The 24,307-nt window shown below is 42.2% G+C and overlaps 1 protein-coding gene across 3 annotated transcripts in view; it reads left to right on the top strand.

The window, feature by feature from the left end:
* PCSK5 (proprotein convertase subtilisin/kexin type 5) overlaps nt 1–24,307 on the top strand; it is a 413,377-nt gene that overhangs the window by 297,946 nt on the left and 91,124 nt on the right. For 2 of the 3 annotated variants that reach the window (XM_069476378.1, XM_069476377.1), the window contains exons 21-24: nt 5,849–5,951; nt 11,346–11,482; nt 17,799–18,005; nt 19,356–19,424. In XM_069476378.1, coding sequence (XP_069332479.1) covers nt 5,849–5,951; nt 11,346–11,482; nt 17,799–18,005; nt 19,356–19,424 — 516 coding nt within the window. The remainder of the gene's footprint in view (nt 1–5,848; nt 5,952–11,345; nt 11,483–17,798; nt 18,006–19,355; nt 19,425–24,307) is intronic. The other variant, XM_069476379.1, reaches the window with a different exon arrangement.

Genomic DNA, 24,307 nt, shown 5'->3' with positions numbered 1-24,307 from the left:
ATTGGGACCATTAAAGATAAGTCTTGTCAATCAAAAAAGCCTATGTGGGGAAGACAAGGTCAAGTTGTCCTTGAGAGGACAGGGCAGAGAAGTAGTGTCCTCCAGACACCTCCATGCTGTGGACGTAGAATTTTCCTTCTAGCTGCCTGATGTTCATTCTACCTTTAGTGGGTCCTGAGGAAAGGAAGAACACAGAGTTTTCCATCTGACATCTGTCTCCCTCCTCACAAATTTTATCCATGTGTCCATTTATTTCTGTTATCACAGGAGGTCTCCCAAGCCTCACTTCAACAGACTGGCTCCCCAGGATGCTCGATGCTCTGAGGACCCTTCCCCGAAAGGAAGGCAATACTGACTTTTTTGATTAAAGTTAAGTATTGGCCTACTAAGGGACAAAGTCATTGTGTAGACTTTTTTTTTTTAATTGTAGCAAAATGTATGTAACATAAAATTTACCGTTTTAACAAGTTTTAGTGTACAGTTCTGGGGCATTAAGTACATTCACACTGTTGTACAACCATCACCACCGTCCATCTACAGAGCTTTCTCATCTTCTCTCACTGAAACTCTGTATCCGTGAAACAATGACTCCCTATCTTCCCCTTCCCCAGTCCCTGGAAACCACCATTCCACTTCGTCTCTATTACTTTTACTACTCTGGGTACCTCGTATAAGTGGAATCATACCATATTTGTCCTTTTGTGACTGGCTTATTTCACTTAGTGTCTTCAAGGTTCATCCATGTTGTAGCATTTGTCAGAATTTCCTTCCTTTTTAAGGCTGAATGATTGTGTAGACTTTAAAGTAAAGATGTTGCAGTCTCAGTTGATGGCCTCATATTTTGAGCCTTGCTATAAAACTTCATGCTTAACGAGGCTTTAAAAATAGACTTATTTCATTAACATATAATTAGTTGAGAGTGTTGCTGAGTATTTATTGTAGCTGGTGGAAAGAAATAAATGTATAGTTTTTTTTATGAAGATTGTCTTCACACACTGGTATCTTAAGTTGGAAACTATGTATTGGCATCCCTGCAAAAAGATAGTATAATATTATCTGATTAGCACTTGTGATGGTAGAGTCAGTCAGTAAAGTCACACTCTATGATTCCTGGCATCTGAGTGATAAGGCAGATAAATAAGCCTCACACAGAGGTCTACAGATAATTTAATACTCCAAGGTTGCTCATTGAATTAAGCAGATCAAAAACTGAGCAGCTGAATTCTCATCAAATGTTCCTTCCACCTTCGCTTTCTAATCACCTTGCTAAAAAGTCATTTTAAACTCATATTATTCTAAGAAAGGGGGAGAGTAGAAGAGGAGTGAGGAATTAAAATCTACCTGTTTGGTACAATGCACACTATTCTGGTATTGGGTACACTAAAAGCCCTGACTTCAGCATTATACAATTCATCCATGTTATCAAAAACACTTGTACCCCCTATATCTATTGAAATAAAAAATATTAAAAATAAACTCACATCGTAACCTATCTACTTATGTGTTTATTAATTTATTTAGTGTACATATTTACTTGCTTGAATTCTACAGTAAATTAAGCTCTAATCAATAAAGAAATTGTATGAGGTATAAAAGAAAGCATGGCATTTCTTCAGGGTAAAAGAGGCTCTTCTGGCCATGTAAACTCAAAAAATATTGTTATGTTTCAATGATATTTTGTAACTTTGGATGATGTGATACATGTTCTCCTATTCTGAATGATGTCATAAATTTTATTTATAACCTAGACTTGTTGGCAACATTCTGTAATGTTATCAAGAGATGGAACAAGTAGAGTAAACCACTTACTTATAATTTTTTTTAATTTACAAATATTAATTTTTAAGCTGTATTTTCAACTTTTGAAGTATCATTCCTCTCCATGCGACTCTACTTCCTCAATGTCCTTTGAACCATTACAGGATAAGATAGGAAAGGAACTGAAGAGGAATGGAAAATTTTTGATCACGGGAGAAAAATAATTTGGACATAATAATAATGGGTGAAGGTGCCAGAAAGAAGAGTTTGTAGGATGAGGTGGAGAACAAAATATTGGCCCCTGAAGTCTCTGCTAAAAGTGACTTTTTCTAAAAATTTTGTATATAACGCCTGTCATAAACATTCAGCTTGTTGTGCAATGAAGACAGATGACAAGAATTTGCTGCTCCAACAACCAAAAAAAAAAAAGGCAACTCCACTATGTCCTTGGAATCTGGCTTCTTTAGTTCCAAATGTGCATTGGAAAACTTGTGCCTGTAGGGCTGGGGGCAGTTGTTTATGTAACTAATTAGACATCAACATAAATATGGGAATGGGGAGAGCTCCCTCTATTTTCATCTGTTCTAAAGCCAGAGCTAAAGTGCAGAGATGTGCAGACTCACAAGAGATGTCCCACCCTGACTCTCTTACATAAGCTTCGAAGTCATGAAGTTTTCTCCATTTTGTTTCCAGATGGTAGGAGGAAAAAACAAGTTTTAAGAGTCATGTATCAGGGAGACAAAAGGCTTGGGAAGGTTTTGGGTTAGGGGAGAACTTTTGTAGATCAGACAATGATGGGAGACATGAAGAAGAGATTGAAGACAGAGAAATCGGGTGGAGAAATATTCCGAGGAAAGAAGATTAATAATATCAGATAGAGAGTTGACAATGGCCAGGAGGGAAGACATACCTTCCTCAGACACAGAAGATAAGTGAGCAGTCAGGAGAAGATGGAGAGGAATTTTGATACTGAGAAAAAGGAAGCTGAGGGAACTCATCTATCTCATAAGCAAATTAGGAGGTAATGTCTCCTTCTGAGAAAGACTAGGGTGGAACTTGGGCTTTGGGGTGGATTGGCCTAGCCTGGGTGGGGATGCAAGGTGGGGATAGAAAGAGGTGAATGAAGGGATGGTCATGCAGTGGTAGGGAGCCACCAGGGGTGATGTAGACTCATAGTAGGGCATAAGAAAGTGTGTTTGAAAGATGTATTTGAAATGTTGGGGGCCGGTCACCATGGCTCACACCTGTAATCCCAGCACTTTGGGAGGCTTAGGCAGGAGGACCATTTAAGCCCAGGAGTTTGAGACCAAACTGGGCAACATAGTGAGACCCCATCTCTACAAAAAATAGAAAAACTAGCCAGGTGTGGTGCTGTGCATCTGCAGTCCTATCTACTCAGAAGGCTGGGGCCATAGGATGGCTTGGACCTGGGAGCTAGAGGTTGCATTGAGCTATAATGATGCCACTACACTGAAGCCTAGGTGACAGAGCAAGACCCTGTCTCAAAAAAAAAAAAAAAAACCCTGAAATCTTGAAGATGGGGAACCTGAAATCTTGGAGATGGGGTAATCCCTAGTGTTCATGATGTCTAAGGTGGCACTTTGTGAGTGCCAATTGAGGTCATTATAGTGGAGCAGCTCAAGGAAATGCAAAGCCAAGGTATTAATGCCACCTACTGGCATATGGAAGCCAATGAGAAAGCAAACAGGAGATACAGAAGAGAATTGAAAATTTTCACAGTTATATCCTGTTAACCTTTGCCTAACCTAGCAACGTATCATCTGTAATTGCAAAGATGACTCTGGATGTGGCTATGGGATAACGCTCAGAACCATCTAAGTAACATTTGGTTTAGCAGAGTAAGATGCTTTAATTTAAAATCCTATCCTTTGCATGTCTCTAAATCTCTCCTACTACCTGGCATGTGTGTAGATTTCTTTAAATCCATGGACTGAATGAATGGATAAGCCGTGCTCTCTATGAGCCCACATTTCTCTAGAATACACTGTCTTTGGGTTTTGAAGCTTCTGTGACTCTCCTCCATTCTTGTTCCACTCAACGTATATTTGTTGGAAGATACACAGGTCTCATAGAGCTCTGTAAAAACAGATTATTTGCATTGACCTCTGCAAGCAAGATCTACTTCTTCCTACCAGGTCTGCCCTGGATCCTCTGTTCTTAATTTTGCTGGTGCCTGGACTGATCACACTTCTCTGTTGGTTGTGCATCCTACAACAGCAGTGGAAGTGCCTGAACAAGGGCAATAAACAAGAGGTGGAGTGGGGGGAACCTAAGTAAATAAAAATAAAGCTGCATAAATATAATGTGATGCCTTATTAAGTGAGACAGTCTCAACTTGAAATCAATCACTCCCGCTAAACAGAGCTCCTAGCTTTTTCCTGCCTTGGGACTACCGATTACCAAGAATGCAACCAATACTTTCAGCACCTTCATGTGAGTTAATGAATGGTGCTCCCTACAGGGGAAGAGGCAGCTAATGCCACAGTGCATGGCATGGTGAGACAAACATGCCCTGGATTTCAGCCTCCACTTGACCATTTGGGCAGGCAGGAGCCTTGTGCAGTGAACAACCTGCTTATCTGCACTCTTTTGTTTCTGCTGTTTAGGCTCTCTTTGGGGCCTAGCTCTCTTGGCATGTCTTCTACTCACTTCTGAGCCAGTAACTACAGTAGCATCCTAAAAATTACACATGAGATTCCTGGTCCAAGGTGTCCCTTAGAAACAATGAGAAGGCTAGAAGACAGATTGCAGGGTGTGCAGGGTATGCTGCTCTTAGATGCTTGCACCGCTTGGAACACGTGCTTTCCCTTTCAGTTAACAAAACAAATAGAACATTACATGAAAAGCTTTATCTGCCATAGGGGAGCAAACTCAAGCAGTTTCATCATTTTCCTCTTTGTGGTTTAGTGCTAGAAAGGGGGGCATGTAGGTATGTAAGGTCTACTTACATTCTAACTGTATCAAATCAGTAAAGAGTGGGGAAGAGGCCAGGGGATGGATTTCCCTCCACCCCTCACCAGTCCAATCGAGGTTTCCAGGACTTTTTTCAATGCAGCTACAATAAATCAGGCAGCGAATCTTAGAGTTTCAGTGAGACAACTTGATTAAACTCTGGGCGGGTCCCGCTACCTCACCACACCAGCTGGATCTGAGATTGACAATGTTCAGACACGCTTAGAGGGCTGTCGACCTTGGGAAGGTGGGGTCCAGAGAAGGTTGTGACTCTGCCAAAATCTGAAAGTATATTTTCTGAGCATGATCACTTTCCAAACTAGAAAAAGTGGCTCTTTGGATTTGACTGAAGACCGTCTATTGATTTTTAAGAAGACAAGGGCAGGGAGGATGGGTGAGGTGGGGGTAGGAGGGCCGGATTGGATGAGCGGAAGCCCATCTTTGGATTTTCACCTTCAGTGAGGTTGGCCTCTCTCCACCACTTTTGCCATGGGATTAATTTCTTAAATGTTCACAGGAAATTTGTGAGGTTGAACTTGTTTCTGTGGCAAGACCTCATTTGTGTTTTTCCTTGGGAAAGATAAACTTTCCAATTAAAGGAGCATTCTCTGGCTGTCTCTCCAATGTTACTCTTTCAGGGTGAGATATAGCCCACATCTGCCAAATGTCAGCCAAGACGCAGCTCCCATTCCTGACCAGTAACCACAGTCCCCCACCCCCGGCCCCACAGTAGAAAGACAAGATCTGGGTCGGTCCTGCTCATGGCTGGACTTGAACTAAGACTATAAAATGGGAAAGTCAGCAGGAGCTCGGTAAAGGGGTCCAGCAGGAAGCCCCCCTTGGCCTCCTCTATTTATAAAATGTGCAACACATGTTGACTACATTCAGAATTATGTCATTGCCTCATAACTTTTTGAGGTTCCAACTCCTGGGAGAGGAGCAGTTGTTATGAGAAGGTCAGGGTTTAGGGCTGGCAGCTGAGGCCATTCAGGGCCTCTGCTCTCTGCTGTCGCCCTTGCTTTCAGGTAGCCACGGAGAGACCTGCTGCTCTCAGACTGACAGCCCAGGCAGCCTCGCCATGTAGAAATGAAGTCACCAACTAGGTTTTGCTCCCCAGGAGAATACATTGACCAGCACAGCCACTGCCAGACCTGCGAAGCCTCGTGTGCCCGGTGCCGGGGGCCAACCCGGGAAGACTGCACTGGCTGCCCTGTCTCAAGGTGAGTGGCCACTTGATGTCTCCTGGTGGGGGAGCTCCTGTGTGGCAGGGTGGAGGGAGGGGGTGTTCACCACCTTAGAGCCACCCCAAGGGGCTGAAGGAAAAAGAACCACACTCCTGTCTGTGACACAGATATTTTCCTCGGTCTGGCCATAGATCACCTCTGCAGCATCCTCTCTCCATGGTGGGCAGTACCTACTGCAAGGACTCGTTCCCTGGACACTGAAAAGATTTTCTTATCAATGAATATGGTACCTTTGATGCCACTTTTGATGCCTGGAATCTCATCCGTTTCTGCACGTCCATCCCTTAACCAGCACTTCCATCTGCTGGTCAAACATCTACTCATTTCTAGAGTCAGTTCAACAGTGAACTGTTTTATGAAGGCATTTCTGACCTCTTCCCGGTAGAATCAAACTTTCCGTTTTATGCCCCTTTGTGCTATATAAGCTTCCCTAAGAGTACTTGTAGCCTTTGAAGACATTTATTTTGAAATCCATCTCTTCACTAGATGGAAGCCCCTTGAGATACTCATCTTTTTTTTTTTTTTTTTTTTTTGAGACAGAGCCTCACTTTGTTGCCCAGGCTAGAGTGAGTGCCGTGGCATCAGCCTAGCTCACAGCAACCTCAAACTCCTGAGCTCAAGGGATCCTCCTGTCTCAGCCTCCCGAGTAGCTGGGACTACAGGCATGCACCACCATGCCTGGCTAATTTTTTCGATATATATTTTTAGCTGTCCATATGATTTCTTTCTATTTTTAGTAGAGATGGGGTCTCGCGCTTGCTCAGGCTGGTCTCGAACTCCTGAGCTCAAACGATCCACCCACCTCGGCCTCCCAGAGTGCTAGGATTACAGGCGTGAGCCACCGCGCCCGGCCGAGATATTCATCTTTGTATCTCTTTGGATCTGTAATACCGGCCACAGTGCTAACATAATAGTAGGTGCTCAATAAATGTTTGGTAACCTACTAAATGAGGGAATAGCAAGTGTGCGCATAGGGTGAGCACCTCTGCTAAGAGGCTAGGAATTTCTTTTTATTTATTTATTTATTTATTTTTTTTTTTGGTAGAGACGGGGGTCTCGCTCTTGCTCAGGCTGGTCTCGAACTCCTGACCTTGAGCAATCCACCTGCCTCGGCCTCCCAGAGTGCTAGGATTACAGGCGTGAGCCACCGGCCCGGCTTCACTGGGAATTTCTGATGAAAGAAGGTGGAGGCCTGTTGTATCCTCAGGCAATTCTCCTCTGATCCTAGCACTTAATGTTTGTTGGCTGAATGTTTGAATGAACAGCCTCATCACTGCCCTGCTAAATGCTCAGGAAGCAGGGTTTCTCCCCAGACCAGGACAAAGAGGCTGCTCTAGCAGCAGGTGCTCTGCGTCTCTAGGTTGAAAAGTACCTCTGCTTTGCACAGTGGTCATTTTATCCTAATTCTTCCTCAGGACTGTAATATCTTTGCAAGCAGCGGTTGTGGTTTATTTGTCCCTTTATTTCCCACAGTGACCAACACATAATAATTCAATAAATGTGCTTTATTGAACTTGATAAAATGTATAATCAGAGTCATAAAAGTTCGGCTCTCAGAATGAGGAAGGAAGAGAGGAAAAGAGGAAAGAAAGAAGGTGGTAGGAAGAAGACACAAAAAAATAGTCTTAAGAATTTTTGATGCTAACCATGAGAATACTTTCCAAGTGTCTCTTTGAGATATCTATCCCTCTAAATATTGAATTTGCTTTAAAACAGCTTCAGGGCACACGATAAGATACAGACAACATTCCCAAAATAAGGTCCTGTTTCTCCTCCAACTTCCCACCATACAGACAATTAAATCTCATTGCATGTGTGGACACCTTTTGAACTAGGGGGTCACTTTAGCATTTGTTTCATAAGGCAGCTTCCATGATTCCTTTACATTTCTATAAATCCTTGGGTTTAGCTGCTTAAAGATAACTGGCCAAGCTCCCTTTGCCACTGTGTTTAACACACAAAGTTCTGCAATGCTGTGGTCCTCACTGCCCAAGCTAATTTCCCAGTCCTAAAGGAGTTACAGAGTTCAATGAACCAATTAAAAGCATTTAAAAGTTACTTTTGTTCTGACCCACCCTCAAATGTTTTATTTGATCTTTTTAATGAATTTCAAGGAAGAAAACCTTTTTTGTGTTTTACCAGATTTCATTCTGTTAGAACATTAAAGCACTGAGAAATTATATTAAGTGTCCTTGTGATGGCTTTAATCAGGCCAAGCCAACAATTGGCACAGAGGACCAGCTAATTCTGACTTGCTTTCTCTTCCATGACAGGTCATGTCTCACATACACACACATACACACCCTGGGGGCTTCTGGAATATTCAGTGCCAATGCTGAGATCATCTCTGCCCAGGCCTTTAGACCTTGGTTCATGTGCCTTTTCTCTTTCTATCAGCCGTGTCCGACCCAGAAGCGTTCACTGCCTGTGAAAAGGTCAGGAGCAGGCATGAAACTCTTCGCCTGTAGAGATGAGCTTGCCTGGGTGTCTCAGGAATCCATGAGCTGGGTGACTGGTGGTCCCAGAGATGCGTGGAGTTAGCTTTAAAGAAAATTATCATCAGTCTCATGTTCTGCTTTCATAAAGTATCTCTTCTCCTCCGCTTGGGAAAATGTGCTGGTGTCTGTTGAAAACTATGGCCATTTTCTTCAGTTTCTTAGCAATTTTTCTTGAGAGGATGGAGAGCGCAGGGAGTGATGTACTTCAGCGCCTTCACTTAAGCTTAACTGTCATCCCTACCCCTCCACCTTTAGGAAGAATCTTGCTCTTACAAAAATTGGGTCTGTCACCTAAGCTTTCCTTAGAGTAGAGGTGGAACTGGTCGTTTAAAGCACTTGACACTTTCTTTCTTTCTTTCTTTCTTTTTTTTGAGACAGAGTCTCACCCTGTTGCCCGGGCTAGAGTGCCGTGGCGTCAGCCTAGCTCACAACAACCTCAAACTCCTGAGCTCAAGCAATCCTCCTGCCTCAGCCTCCTGAGTAGCTAGGACTACAGGCATGTGCCACCAAGCCCGGCTAATTTTTTCTATATATATTTTTAGTTGTCCAGATAATTTCTTTCTATTTTTAGTAGAGACGGGGTCTTGCTCTTGCTCAGGCTGGTCTCGAACTCCTGACCTCGAGCAATCCTCCCTCCTCGGCCTCCCAGAGTGCTAGGATTATAGGCATGAGCCACCGCGCCCAGCCAATACTATCTTAAAATCAAATCAGAAAGGCAGCTGTGTTCCTACATAAACATAGAAGTGTTGTACGGTCTCCTTCTTCCTCTGTTTCTGGGTGGTTCCAAATGGTTCCCATTGAGAGTATTAGATCACCTCTCTCAAGAGAAATGATTACCCCCCAAACCAACCTGTCCTCTCTTCCTGTAAAGGACAAGACGATGATGTATTTTACATCCCTTCCCCACCTGAATTTAGCAAGAAAATGAACCCCCAGAATAAAGTTGCCCCATTCTCCTTTTCAACAGAACATCAAGAAGCTTCCTTGATTAAAATCCTCAGAAAGCTCTTATGGGAGTTTCTCTTATAGGAAATTTTTTGGTTTTGTTTTTGTTTTAATCTAGCCACATCCAAATTATTTCTTTAAAAAATCTTCTAGCTCTGAAACCAGAGCCAGGGGAGGACCAGGATATTCCATGCTGGCATTAGTGGCATCAGCTACAACTCTGGGCTGGGAGAAGAGGCGTCTCACTCGATGTCATGGTGCAGGGGATCTGCTTTGATGTGGACAGCCAGATGTGCATGAGTGTCTGTTTAGATCTGGGACTCCACACTCTGCAATGGGCCAAAAGGATTGTTTACTCCAGTGGTGCTGGGTGTGGTGACCAGAATCTGAAGGGCCAGGAATCCTAGAGCGAGGTAGCCTTCTGTGGCATGTTGCTGGCTTGAATCCCATTCTGTTTCCAAACAGATGCAAAGGACACTGACTTACAGGGTATGGGAATGAACGAGCTGGAAGGCTACAAGTGACATACTATTCAGGATGCCTTGCCCCCCTCCCCAATTCCCTCCAAATCTGGGATAGAAATGGCCCACCCTCCAGTTAAGAGTTGACTCTAGCTCTGAAAATAGTGGGGTTTAGACAAGCCAGTGACACCCCAGGAACAAGTCTCTAGAGACCTACACCTGACTTTCTTTCATGTGGTATCTGGCCTGAGTGGAGAGAGGTGGAGAGAAAAGGAAGCCCTTCCTTTTCTTTGCAGGCCCACTTAGCTATCCCCAGCCTGGAAAGATCATTATGCCCCCAACGCATGTGCTAGGTGCTCAGTTAAACTGCGCAATTGATACAATAACTACTGCTCAAAGGGAGCTCTCCAAGACACCAATTTGGCGTCACCTACACTACCTGGGAATCATTTAGCAAATTCCAAAGTAACTCAGACTGTCACCGGGCAGTGAGTCTCAGCGTGTCCTCCGGACCAGCACAGTAGCATCACCCAGGAGCTTTTCCTAAATGCAAATTTTCAGCTCCCTTCCCATAAGATCTACCAAATTAAAAATGCTGGAGGGTGGAGCCAGTTCTCTTCATCTATTCACACTACCTATCTGACTCCTACATCTGATAAACATTTTGTATTTTTCTGAGCAGAATTTGTGGATACAACTTACTTAATCACACTTGCTCTTGTGATTACTCTGCAAAGAAAAATGAAGCAAAACTATAAAAATATTAACAATGACATTATGATATATATTGTACATATATAAAACCAAAGGTTTTAGAAGTCCACATGCTAACTCATCTGCAGTGCCCTTGTAGGTGTTCACAAGCAGAGGCAGAAAATAGAGACTGCAGTACCCCATAAATCAGGAAATGCTTGCAAAAAATGGCACTCAAAATCAGAGTTCATTGATTACTTGCAATATGCACAGGCCAGGTTTATAAGTAGCAGCTAAGCTGCAGAGTAGTGCTTTGTTCTACCCTTGAAGAGCCCTTGGAGCTGACATTTCCCATGCAGAGCCTGAGCATGCTGATAGATAAGGAAAAATGTTTTTTCCAAAGTCTCTGGAATCAGAGGCCCACTTAGTATATGGAAAGCTTACAGACCTCCATCTGACTGTTGGCTAGATTTGACTGGAGCCCACCACTTGGGTCCAATCCCTGTGGGCACCAGTTAGCTTGTTTGGAGCCAGAATCAGGATTGCTTTCCAGCCTGTTTCTGGCACGCCTGCTGTTGGGTCCAAATCTTGGGCCAAGGATGGGTATGTGACTCATATTTTACATATTCTAAAGTGATCAGTCCCAGGCAGCGCCTTGTTTCTGGAACAATGAAGTCAGATCTGTACCGTGAAACATGAATACCACATGTTCTGATACGTAGGACCATCCGGGAAAGTCACTGATAAATTCTAACAGTCTGCTTTTCCTCTAGGATTTTTGATGATGGCCGCTGCGTTTTGAACTGTCCCTCGTGGAAATTTGAATTTCAGAACCAATGCCATCCATGCCACCACACCTGCCAGGGCTGCCAAGGAAGTGGGCCTTCCAACTGCACCTCCTGTGGAGCAGGTGAGGGGGCTGCTGCTCCTCGTTCTTCCTGACCTCAAACCTGTTCTCTTCCTGCTGGACACTGGTTTGCCTCAGAAGCCTCGTCTCTGGGGTTGAAGGCTGAGATCAGACAGCTGTTCGCTAGAGAGACTGTGCAACCTTGAAGTTCCTGCGTGTTGTCAGGACATGGAAACCTTGCTCACCTTATTGTAGGGGCGGACTCACTGCCCTTGAAAAGATGAGAGAGAAGTTGAGAGATGTCTTCCCAGAGAAGGAGGAAGAAAGGCATAGAAACATGAGGTCGGACATGAGATAGACAGTGAAGCTAAGATCTGTTGAGATAAAGTGAAAAGCTAGCAAATTAAGGAAGACACATGACATGTTTGAGAGAAGTATCGTGTTAGAGGCTGTGTCAGGGTCTTCTCGGAGCTGAGCTATGCCATTTAGAAGTTGTCAGAGCCCTGCAGGAACAAGATCATCATTTCAAATGATTACAAATGTGTCGTTTCGTGTTCCAGCTTTACCTCCTCTGCAAGTTTTCTGCTGTCATTGGATTGTGCAGAGGTCTCAAAGGTCCTCTGCAGCCTGACCTGTGACTCTCCTCTGACCTCATCTTATGATCTCATGTGGGCCAGATTCATATTTTATTTGACCTACAGAATACTTTTTAAATCGGAACCAAATTTAAAATTTTGAGAAATTTCAAATAAAATTTTGGGTTTCTTATTTCTCTTAAAAACTCAGAAGATTTGGCCCGGGCGCGGTGGCTCACGCCTGTAATCCTAGCACTCTGGGAGGCCGAGGTGGGCGGATCGTTTGAGCTCAGGAGTTCGAGACCAGCCTGAGCAAGAGCGAGACCCCGTCTCTACTAAAAATAGAAATTATATGGACAGCTAAAAATATATATAGAAAAAATTAGCCGGGCATGGTGGTGCATGCCTGTAGTCCCAGCTACTCGGGAGGCTGAGACAGGAGGATCGCTTGAGCTCAGGAGTTTGAGGTTGCTGTGAGCTAGGCTGATGCCACGGCACTCACTCTAGCCTGGGCAACAAAGTGAGACTCTGTCTCAAAAAAAAAAAAAAAAAAAAAAAAAAAACCTCAGAAGATTTGGCAATACCAGGCCTGCATTTCCCAAAGCATTGTCTGGGGTCCAAAACAGGCTGCTCTCCATGACTCACAGTCCGCACTGTTCCCAGGTGCTCCCTTATCCCGAGGCTGTCCCTTACCATCATCATCACACTGACATCGTTTTTCTGGTAGAAGAACATTATTTATCTTTATTCTTGCTTGCCATAAAACCAAGAAAAATGAAGAACAAATTGAGAGTATTAGGCATTTGCAGGAAACAGGAGATAACACATTTGTTTGTATAAACTAAAATTATTGCCTTGTGTTTCATCCATAAAAGAGTACATCTATGTCATGTTATCTCTGGATGCCTCATTTCGTTTTCTTCCTCATCTATAAGATGGTGATAATGGTTACCTCTTTTAGAGTTATTATGAAAATTAAATGAGATAAAACTTGAAGCATTTAGAGCAGGGCTGGACATATAGTAAGCATTCAATGAATATTAACTATTCTTATTTTTATTTCTGCTGTTGTTATTACTGTAATTGTTTGTAGCTGCTCACTCCTCTGGCCATTTGAGTTTCTCTAGCCCGGAAGACTTCACTTGAGATGTTTTCACTCATTGTCTTCCCTTTCCACCTTGATTCCAAGGTCATTTCCTCAGTGAGGGCTGCCCTAACCTCCATGTCTAGGTTAGGTCCCCTTCACATGATCACCCTTGGTTCCCTGCACCTCCCCCCTTCACAAGCCTCAGCACATTGGATGCTTAACTTGCCCGTTAGACTCTAAACCCTGGTTTCTACCTTGCTTTCTACCGTATTTCGAGCACTAGCACATCACCTGGCATATAGAAGTTGCCAATAAATGACTGAAGGAATGAATGATACCATAGAAAGAACATCAAAGCCAGCAGTCAGAAAACTTGGGTTCTAGTCCCAGCCTCGTTACTAACTAACTAGAAGACACTAAACCAGTCACTTCACCTCTTGAAGCCTCTCCTTATTTGTGAAAAAGAGGAGGAAAGACAAGATGGCATCTAAAATCCCTTTTACATCTCTATGCATAGCACAAAATTAGAAAAAAGTTTAGATGCTCAACAAATGTCTGGTCTTCTAAGCATCCTATAGCTACTCGGACCAATTTACATGTAAAATGTTCTGACATTTCTTTTCTATTGTCTATTGGAAAGACTGTGTTTAATCCCTTATCTGACACATGTATTGTGTCCCTCCCATATACAAGTTACTATATATTGGGTGCCATGGAAATAGCGTGATACTCACCTTGAAGGAATTTACAATTTAATAAGGAGGTTTGTCCTCATGTATTACAAAACAAAAAAAAATATTAGATGAAGACCTAATGAAGTCTGGGCGCGGTGGCTCACGCCTGTAATCCTAGCACTCTGGGAGGCCGAGGTGGGAGGATCACTCGAGGTGAGGTCAGGAGTTCGAGACCAGCCTGAGCAAGAGTGAGACCCCGTCTCTACTAAAAATAGAAAGAAATGATCTGGACAGCTAAAAATGTATATAGAAAAAAGTTCACCAGGCATGGTGGCACATGCCTGTAGTCCCAGCTACTAGGGAGGCTGAGGCAGGAGGATTGCTTGAGCCCAGGAGTTTGAGGTTGCTGTGAGCTAGGCTGACGCCATGGCATTCTAGCCTGGGCAACAGAGCAAGACTCTGTCTCAAAAAAAAAAAAAAAAAAGACCTAATGAATAATAGAAATCCTAGCACAGGTCAGAGAAGAAGCATCACTTCCAGCTCTAGTGAGCAGAGGAGGCTTTCTGGAGAGGGTATTGTTTAACAGGCCCTGGTTTAGCTCTGCCTACCAAGAGCACCATGTCCCTAGTTCAAGAAGTATTAGTGCAGCAAGTGTAGAAGAGACCTTGACGAGACAATGCTAAAGAAGGTGGATGATTTAATTGAAGAAGTTTCATGTCTATAAATGGAAGCTTTAATAAGAGGCTAAAAATCCTCCAGCTGGAAGTCCCATCTACCCACATAAGCCTTTCCCACAAGTCTGTAGAGATGGCATCTCTGGTTTAATTGTAACTTCATTAAGGTTTAGGTGTGTATCCTTTTGGAAATGCAGATCTCCCACTATGTTGGTGAGGATTCACTCTAAATCATCTTCCAGATTTACCCTGTACCAAACTGGACCCAAAGCTAAATGTGACCAATAACACAACAGCCACAATAAGCAAGATGTTGAAGTAACCTTCACCAAATTTATTTTCAGAGTCGCTCAGCCTTTCTTTTATTCTTTCCAGCCATCCTTTACCCCTCATGTCTGCAACCGGCAGCCTCCCTGTCCACCTGCAGACATCCCCTGTCTTCACCCAGGTCCACCTTCTCTTCTAACCAGGTCAGATACCAACAAATGCTCTGGTAATAGTTACTCTCCAGAATAAACGAAAGCCAAGATGAACCTCTTTCAGAGTTCCTTGCATTTGAACTCGTCTCTTATTATCCCATGCAAGGTTTTGGTGCCTAACAAAAATATCTGCCTTTCTACTGCTGGAGCCAGTTTCTCCTACATAACTACTAGAGTAATTTAAATTTGGAGACCCTGGGAAGGTAGCCAAAAATTTAGGCATAGTGTTTAAATCTCTGGGCTATCCAGATGATCATCCACAACTATTAGTAACTGAGGTGGCACACTACTCAGGCTGTTAGCTATATGACCAGATCTTGATGTCATCCTGGACCAAATGTGTGGGGAAAGCTGGCCATGGTCAAGGCATCTAAGCACGCTCTCTGCGCAGGGTCCATGTATTTTAAAAACTGAGACCCCTCAAATCTTTTTCCTTTAAACCCAAATTATAATACTCAAAGAAGTCCATATGACAAAGCCACATCTGAACAATAAAAACAGGGTTGAAGAACATTTCCTCTGATATCAGAGCCCATTTATTTTATGATTGTCGACTCCATTGGATATAGGGGAAACATTGAATATTGCCAAATATGAATTCACTCACTCATTCATTTCATTCAATCATTCAACAAATACACATTTACAGCTTACTGGATAACAGGCTGCCCCAGGAACCCTCAAGGACACCTCTGGATCCTGAGTTGGTGTCCTGTGAAGGTGTAGGGGCTGGAGGAGAGGTAGACATCCTCACTGCTCTCCTTTCCTCCTCACATCTTCCCACCGACGTTTGAGAAAGTGGGACACTGAAAAACAGAATTTTTTCTGAATGAGTTGTGATGAAAATGGAGTTGGTTACGGTTGGCTAGGGTGTCATAGTGGCTAAGAAGAACATAACTTGGAAGGTTGATCCTCTTGGGGTCTCCTAAGATTCCAGGTTCCACCAAATCAGAGTTTTGTGCTCCACAACACTGATCTATAGCTGTAGAATCACCAAATGCACATTACCTCCTCCCAAACATTCTCCTTCCCTTAGAGGATAATGTTCTTCTAAATCCAACTTGACAACAGCAGAATACTTTTTTTCATCCCCTCTGTGGAAGTCCTCTTTGTTTTCTTGGTCTCACGGGAACCAGTAGACTTCGGGTATGAAATCACATTCAGAAAGAGATGGCTCGAGAGCCTGTAATGCAAGGGTTTTTTAAAATTGTATTTGAACTAGGGCTTTGATTAAATAGGAAATATTACAGTAAACCATATGAAAGTACCATGTTTATAGGTAAAAAAAAAAATTCAAATATTAGCAATTTCACGTGATTCAGTCTAACATGATACTGACTCTCAGTTTCTGCACTTGCAACATGGGGTTAGTTCTATCTTTACCCACGAATTCAGCAGCCTTGCATCTTGAAGGTCAATGTTTTGTATTTGCTTTTTTTTTTTGGTTTTTTGTTTGTTTGTTTTTTTGAGACAGAGTCTCACTCTCTTCCCTGGGCTAGAGTGAGTGCCGTGGCATCAGCCTAGCTCACAGCAACCTCAAACTCCTGGGCTCAAGTGATCCTGCCTCAGCCTCCCGAGTAGCTGGGACTACAGGCATGCACCACCATGCCCGGCTAATTTTTTCTATATATATTTTTAGCTGTCCATATAATTTCTTTCTATTTTTAGTAGAGACGGGGTCTCGCTCTTGCTCAGGCTGTTGTTTTTGTTTTTGTTTTTGTTTTTGTTTTTGTTTTTGTCTTGAGACAGAGTCTCATTCTGTTGTCCTTAGTAGAATGCAGTGGCATCATCATAGCTCACTGCAACCTCAGACTCTTGGGCTCAGGAGATCCTCCTGCCCCAGCCTCCTGAGTAGCTGAGACAATAGGTGCGCACCACAACGCCTGGGTAATTTCTCTATTTTTAGTAGAGACAGAGTCTTGCTCTTGCTCAGGCTGGAGATCAATGGTGTTGGATCTCCTTGTGGTAGGTCACATGATAAGTGAACACTAGACCCCACTTATGCTGGGTAACACAGATCAGCTACTCTTCTGAGGCAGAGACATATAGGAAATCTGATTCAGAGAAGATGGATACTTGAGCACACTCCCTATAAAAACTCCAGGAGGGTAGGAGTAGGAAACCTCTGGGTGCAAGTATGTTAACCTTATTTTGTTCTAATATTTGTAACTGATTATAATTCTTTGTAACTAATTGTGATGCTTTGTAGTTGATGGGAATTTTCCAACCCCTCCAGGAACAAATTCCCATAGTCTGTCAGGCTGGAGGTACCGCCAATTCTTTCCTTACAGAGTTCAATGTTGACAGAAGTGAGGAGCCCTCAGGAATGGGTGCAAAGGGGTCAAAGAGGTGTGCCTGGTCTGGGACTTCAAGAAGGCTGTCCCTGCAGGAATTGGCAGCTGTGCAAAAATTCAGAACTTAGGTAGTTAACACAAGCATGTGATTTTGACAATTCAAAATCATTTGAAAAGATTTCACTTTCACAAAATATGCCTATCATTAAGCATCTGTTTATTCTCAGGGGTTCTCTATAGCCCCCAAATCTAAGAGCTTTCACAGATACCAAAAGGAGCCCTTAGGAAAGTTAAACACATTTTGAATTGTAGTTATTCACAGAGCATGGCTTGTGGTTTTGTAATGTTATCCCAGATAGTAGTTGCTGTTCACTCAAATATATAAAATATTAGAAAATTATTCCCTGCAAGGAAAACTTTTCAACTACAAAGATACAGATATTGCACTTTTCATTAAATCCATTCTTATACTCCTGATCCCCCAGGAGCAAAAGCACTCACTCGTATCTTTTTTCAATAAAATGTTTTACAATATATTAGCTTCAAGGCTAATTTTGCACATTTTCTCTCTTTCTGTTACCCCTCTAACTGGTCAGACAAGCATGGCCAAGATCGCTTCCTGTACCAGGGAGAGTGTCGAGAGAGCTGCCCAGTAGGCCACTATCCTGCCAAGGGACACACCTGCCTGCCCTGCCCGGACAACTGCGAGCTTTGCCACAGCCCACGTGTCTGCACGAGATGCATGGGTGGCTACTTCATGGTGCCCACCAATCACACCTGCCAGAAGTTAGAGTGTGGACAAGGTACTGCTGCTCTGGGGCCCCCGCCCAGCCCCAGGAGGTGGGAAGAGGAGGTGTGTCCCAGATGTTCTAGAGGTTTGAATTGCCTTCCTGGCTTTAGTGTAGGCGCTTGGGATGACTTTAGGTGACTCCATATATCAAGTGGGGACAGTAGTAGCTGCCCCTCTCTCTTTCCCTACACACCCTTTCTCGAGGTTTCCCCAGACACAATCGAAGGTCATACAAATGCAGATATTCAGATAGAAGGTCATCTTGAACTGGGGAGGGTGGAATTGTGGAAAGGATATAGTGGAGACAAAAATTAGATGAGAAACCCAAAGTCCTGGCCAACAGTTTCCTCCTTCCCGATTACTAGACATAAGACCCTGGGCAAAACTAGTCTAATTTGCCCATGTCTTAGTGTCTTTGTTTGTGGAAGTACCATAGGACCAAAGCAGAGCTGCCGTGAGAAGCAAGTAAGAATCAGCCCACTCTAAAACTACTTGAAAATATCAAAGTGGTCTATGAATCGTATGTGTTATTGTTATTGCCTAACTTCTTATCTCATATTGGAAGAGAGAACTTTAGAAACAGCACATAATTTTGGCTCCCTTCTATGTAAGGATGCCACAGACCATTGCTCTGCTCGGTATCAGAATTATGCCTGGTCTGGTGCTGAAGAGAGTTCCAAGACTTTTTAGAATTATTAAGACATTCATTTCTGTATCTCCTTAATGTTTATCAATGCAGTAAAAGATTTAAAACATTTTTTAGAAGTTTTACTAGAACAGATGAAAAGAGAGACAGAACCTGTTCATTTACATATCCAATTCCATTTTCCCAAAAGCAGAATAGATTTCTTTAATAAATAAAATCTACAATCTTGAGAGCTTGTTTGGAGGTTCTAGCAGGGGAGCGCAGCTACTGGTACACCCTTGACTGAAGAACGGTCCTCCTCTGTCGGGGGAGGTCGTCCTCTTATACTGCAGCTTCGGGAGGGACGCACATGGAGCACTGAGGGAGGAAGGGGACACCCGCCTAGCCAGCCCGATCAGCCGAATCAACCCCGGTGATTAAAGGGGTGACAAGTGTTGCAGCCAGATAGCTCTCACATCCAAAATCTACCATCTTGACTTCAAAACTAGTTGCATGGCCTATAGTTCGACTTGGTTTTATTTGTCCCCAATTAAGCTCATCCAATCTATTAAATTCATAGAAAGAGATTTTTTTAAAGTGATTGCCATATATACATTCTCAAGGATGGGTTTGGCCTTCATAATTGCTCAATGATACACACCAACATATTTTTACAGCAATTAATGTGTCTCCACTCGGTGGAACTGAGTTCTATTTTTCATCTCTCTCGCTGTGTAGGTGAAGTGCAAGACCCAGACTATGAAGGATGCGTGCCATGTGAAGAAGGGTGTCTGGGATGCAGCTTGGGTATGTCCTCTTCCTTTGTTACTTACAGAGTTAAAATAGCTGGGTCCTTTTCCACACTTTCTCATCCTGTCGTTGCTTCAGCAGGATGAAGGACTCTTGCCATTGCTGTCATAATCAGTGTCGCCATCAATATCCACTAAGTAGGCTCACTCCAGTACAAAGAGGGTCATGGTGAGGAGGCACTTGGTTTTGAGGCCAAGGATAAGTCTCTTGTCTTTATGAAACTCAAGTTTAGGAATGGAGACGGTGGCACTTTTCCTTCTGGTTGTCAGCTAGTTGGCTGGGATATCTATCAACGACCACGTTTCAAGGGGCCGGGGACTCAGCTTTTCCTTAGCTTCTCAAGGTGGCAAATTTTGAAGATGAACAACGAATAAACTCAAGCCAAGAAATGCCTGATTGACTCATCTGATGTGTGAAACACAAAAGCTGGTGGGTGGAGAGATCAGGGTTTTCCTTCATAAAACTGACTCTGTTGCTTGGAGCCTAAGACAGTCGTTAGAGAATAAAGCATAGTGGGAACGGTGGGGTTTAAATCCTCGTTATGCAATGAAAAGGACTTTCAGTCTTCCAGATAAGCTCTAGTTCAAATCAGTGCCTCCTCCTTCCTCCCCGCTCACATGCCTGATTCTCTGGTGGAGCAGGGGATGGGGAGAGTGTGTAACACACAGCACCCTCAGGTTGGCTGGAAAATGAAAAATAGGGAGCTCACCAAATTCTGGGATTGTATCTTAATGTAAATTTAGGCAAGATAGAGAAAATAATTAGCATGTGGGATCTTTGAAAGGAAGCTCAAAATTAATAAAGGTTCATGGAATAATTTCTCTTTGTGGAGCTTCCATGAACCCTGCGATTGGTTAAGTAGTGCTTCTGTAACTTCAGTGTGCGTGCAAGTCATGTGGGGAATGTGTTAAAATGCAGATTCTGGTTCACCAGTCTAAGGCAGCCTGAGAATTAGTGTTTCTAACAAGCTGCCTGATGCTGCAGCTGCTGTTCTATAGACCACGTGTGAAGCTGCAGGGGCTTAGCTTGTGCAGAACGAAGTAGACTTTTTATTGGCCTTACTTCATGGATTTTATTAACTCCTTTTTATTCATATGTAATAGTTGTACATATTTATGGGGGACATGTGATATTTTGATAAATGCATAAATGTGTGATGATCAAATCAGGGTAATTGGGACATCCATCATCAAACAATTATCATTTCTTTATGTTGAGAACATTCCAAATCGTCTCTTATAGAATACATTTTCGAAATAAGTCCTTAAATATTACAAATGAATTATAATTTATCTGATGGCTATTACTGCCTCTCCTTGCCTTAAATGAAAAAGTTGTATTTTTTATAATATATGTGACTACAAAATACAGTTTCTAGAAACTTAAATAGCATTCTCCCATTATACCCCACTATAAAATGGTGCATATATTACTATTATAGATAATAAAATATAATAATAATGTTAATAAACACTTAAGAAGAGGGTAACATTTATTTATTTATTTATTTATTTTTTTTTTTTGAGACAGAGTCTCACTCTGTTGCCCAGGCTAGAGTGAGTGCCGTGGCGTCAGCCTAGCTCACAGCAACCTCAAACTCCTGAGCTCAAGCGATCCTCCTGTCTCAGCCTCCCGAGTAGCTGGGACTACAGGCATGCGCCACCATGCCCGGCTAATTTTTTCTATATATATTTTTAGCTGTCCATATAATTTCTTTCTATTTTTAGTAGAGGTGGGGTCTCGCTCTTGCTCAGGCTGGTCTCGAACTCCTGAGCTCAAACGATCCGCCCACCTCGGCCTCCCAGAGTGCTAGGATTACAGGCGTGAGCCACCGCGCCCGGCCTGAGGGTAACATTTAGAATCAGAGATTTAGTGGTAAAATATTAATTATCTTGGAAGCAAAGAATAAACCTAGGCATAAGTACTAAAAGTTACTAAAGTAAAAAATATAGGCAGATTCCAGTGTCTCCTGTGAGGTGATTTTGCAGAGAGTAATGACAAATGTTTGTTTTTTTGGCTCCATGATGACTATCTTGATTTCACTTCTTACCCATTTCAGACCATTATTTTTCCATTAGGTTTCACACCCCAGCTAACTTCTGTGGTCTCCTTTTGCACTTTTGCTATTGTATGTTGTGTGCCCATGCTAGCATCTTTGTGCATTGTGGAGGAATGTGTGCGTGTGTGTGTGTGTGTGTGTGTGTGTGTGATCTTAAACCTGAGATTCTGGCTCTCTTGGCTCTGCTCAGTGATGGCAGTGGTACACGTCCACCCAGCAAGTTAAACCTAGAGAAGATGTCCCTTCTATATCTTCAAGACATCTTGAAAGGAATGTATGAATGTGTGTGAACTCATTCAGGATGAGTGAGGGTCTCAGCATGGAGGTGGAAACTGTGACAAGACAACCATGATCATGAGGGATCTGCATTGTGTCCCCTCTCCTTAGCTGACCCAGCCAAAGGGGGGACCAAGGTGAAGCCACTGGAAAATGAATCCTATAGCAGACACTGACCACCTGGGGACTCAAAATCCAAAAGAATCCACTTGCAAACACAGATAAATTAGAAAGTTTGATTGACTTTACAAAGTGCTATTAAAATATTCAGTCCATTCACTCCCTTAAGAAACTTTGTCTACTGTGTGCCGAGTGCTTGGCCCTGGGAATCCAGAGGTGGTGTGGCTCTGACCCGCTGTGCAGCCCTCTCCGTCACAAGTAACACACCTGGGTGAAATCTTTGACAATGCCTGCCAGAATAGAGACAGGTACAAAGTGCAGTGGAGTCTCTGAAGAGGGTGACAAGAGCATTTTAAATGCTGCAAATTTCTCTTTTTAAATTCTAGGATTTCTTTTAATTTATAAAATCTGTATGTATTGGGCCTTGTGTATTCTTGGATTGACCTGGCTGAACTCAATTATCACCTTATTACTGAACCCTTTGTTGATCTCTCCAATAGAATAAATTCTCCCTTTTCTTGTTTCCATTTGGTTTTGGACCAATGATAATAGTTTTTATAGGTGACTAGTGTAAAATTTGGTATGTATGCATCTTTCTGCCTAGATACTAAACTACTTAAGGACAAGCTCTGTGACTTATATGCTTTGCTCCCACAAGAACTAGCAACATTCCCAGGACATAATAAATGCACAATTAATGTATAAATGTTTGTTAAGTTGAATTTGAGAATTGCCCAAATTCAAAGCAAACATACATGGGTCAGGGTACCCAGGGACTTAGATTTGATGCTTTCTCTAATCAAACTTTGTCTATGGGCCAAGAAGAAGAGAAAATAAATTATAGGATACAAAAATGACTGATTTTTCATGAAATATTAGAACTATAGGGAATATTTGAACAGGACATGGTTTATTAAATTTTATAATTTTAGTAAGATAAAGGTAAACTTTAAAAGATGTGAATAATTTACTGTAGATTTTCCTGAGGTTCTTCTTGTGAGAAAGAACACCATTCTTTAGAGAGAACTTAGCTTTGTTTCATTTTAATACTGTAGATTCATCTTTGGACCAGGTCTAGATGATCTCTAGGGGACTTAGAGAAAAATGAAATCAGCCATTTCGATTATTTGTTGGAAACAAAAGTAATTTTTGTTGGAAAAAACAAAAAAGTAATTATTTGTTGGAAATCCTGGAGCTTTTTTTTTTTTTGAGTTTTATGTTTCTTTCCAGATATTTAGTGCACTATTGATTAATATCTATCTTTCACACATAATAAGAAAAAAACTCAAATTCCAGATTGACTGGGATCTCATCTAGTTCCTGGATATAGCTAGCTATTTGTCATTCCAAGGAAGGATTACCAGAAAGGTGACAGAAAACTAAACATATGACCATAAGTGATTCTTTTGTCTAGAGGAAAATAATTGAATTTGATACTCTGGGATGGAACAAGGATGTTTTCATTACTGTGGGGTTAGAGTTCTCTTTTTTATCAGGCTGTAAACAAACAGATAACATTTTGTATAATACCATTTTGCTCCATGAGTATTTGATGTCAAATTTTTTGTCTCTCTCACCAGTATCTTGATTGGAAATTTTAATTAAGGCAAGTCTAAGTGTTCTAAATTATATTTCTTCCCTAATTGAAGGGAGTTGTAAATAGAGTAATGTTTTGAGGCATCCTTTTTTGTTTTAATCTAGGGAATGTGGTAATAGGTATGACACTTAACTATAACCCAGGATTTGGAGCCCATACCTACTACACCACCATTGACTTGATTAATTTAAATTGCATAAGATCTCTTTACTGCCATATCTCATCAATAAAAATAGTGGTTAATGTGTCTCTATTTTAACTAAGAAAATGGTAATGAAAATCTATTAATATTTGCCCACTGAAATGGTTATAGTTCTTACTCTTGGGAAAAAAACATACACAAATTTTTTAAATTTAAGTAATTGCAAAAAAAGGAAAAGGCCATATATATATACATATATTAAGTGCCAAGTAAGGGGACAAATATATGCACCAACAGAACTTTAGAAAAGGGGGAACTCTGTGGGCACTGAAGTGGTCAAAGAAGGTTTCCAAGATGGGACTTGATGAGCCTTAGAACTTGTGCGGGACTTAGAGAAGAGGGAAAAGCGACACTGTGGAGGGTCTTTCAGCCTGGACAATGGCAGGAGAAACAAGCTGGAGGGAAAAATTTCTGCCATGGATTTTAGGACACTGGGTGTACTAACTTTGCAGAAGAAATAAGTAAATTGTAAGGAAAGAGGCAAAGAGATCTTTGGAGAAGTGGTTGAAAACCAAATCCTGAATTCCAGACTAATGAGTTTAAAAGTATTCTGTGGTTAAAGGGGATAACTGAAGTTTCTTTAAAGAGGGAGATTAAACCTAAGGCTTGAAACTATAAGAATTCTA

This window comes from Eulemur rufifrons, chromosome 7 (assembly GCF_041146395.1).
Source record: "Eulemur rufifrons isolate Redbay chromosome 7, OSU_ERuf_1, whole genome shotgun sequence".
Classification (NCBI taxonomy): domain Eukaryota; kingdom Metazoa; phylum Chordata; class Mammalia; order Primates; family Lemuridae; genus Eulemur; species Eulemur rufifrons.
This window is presented reverse-complemented; position numbering and strand designations above follow the sequence as displayed.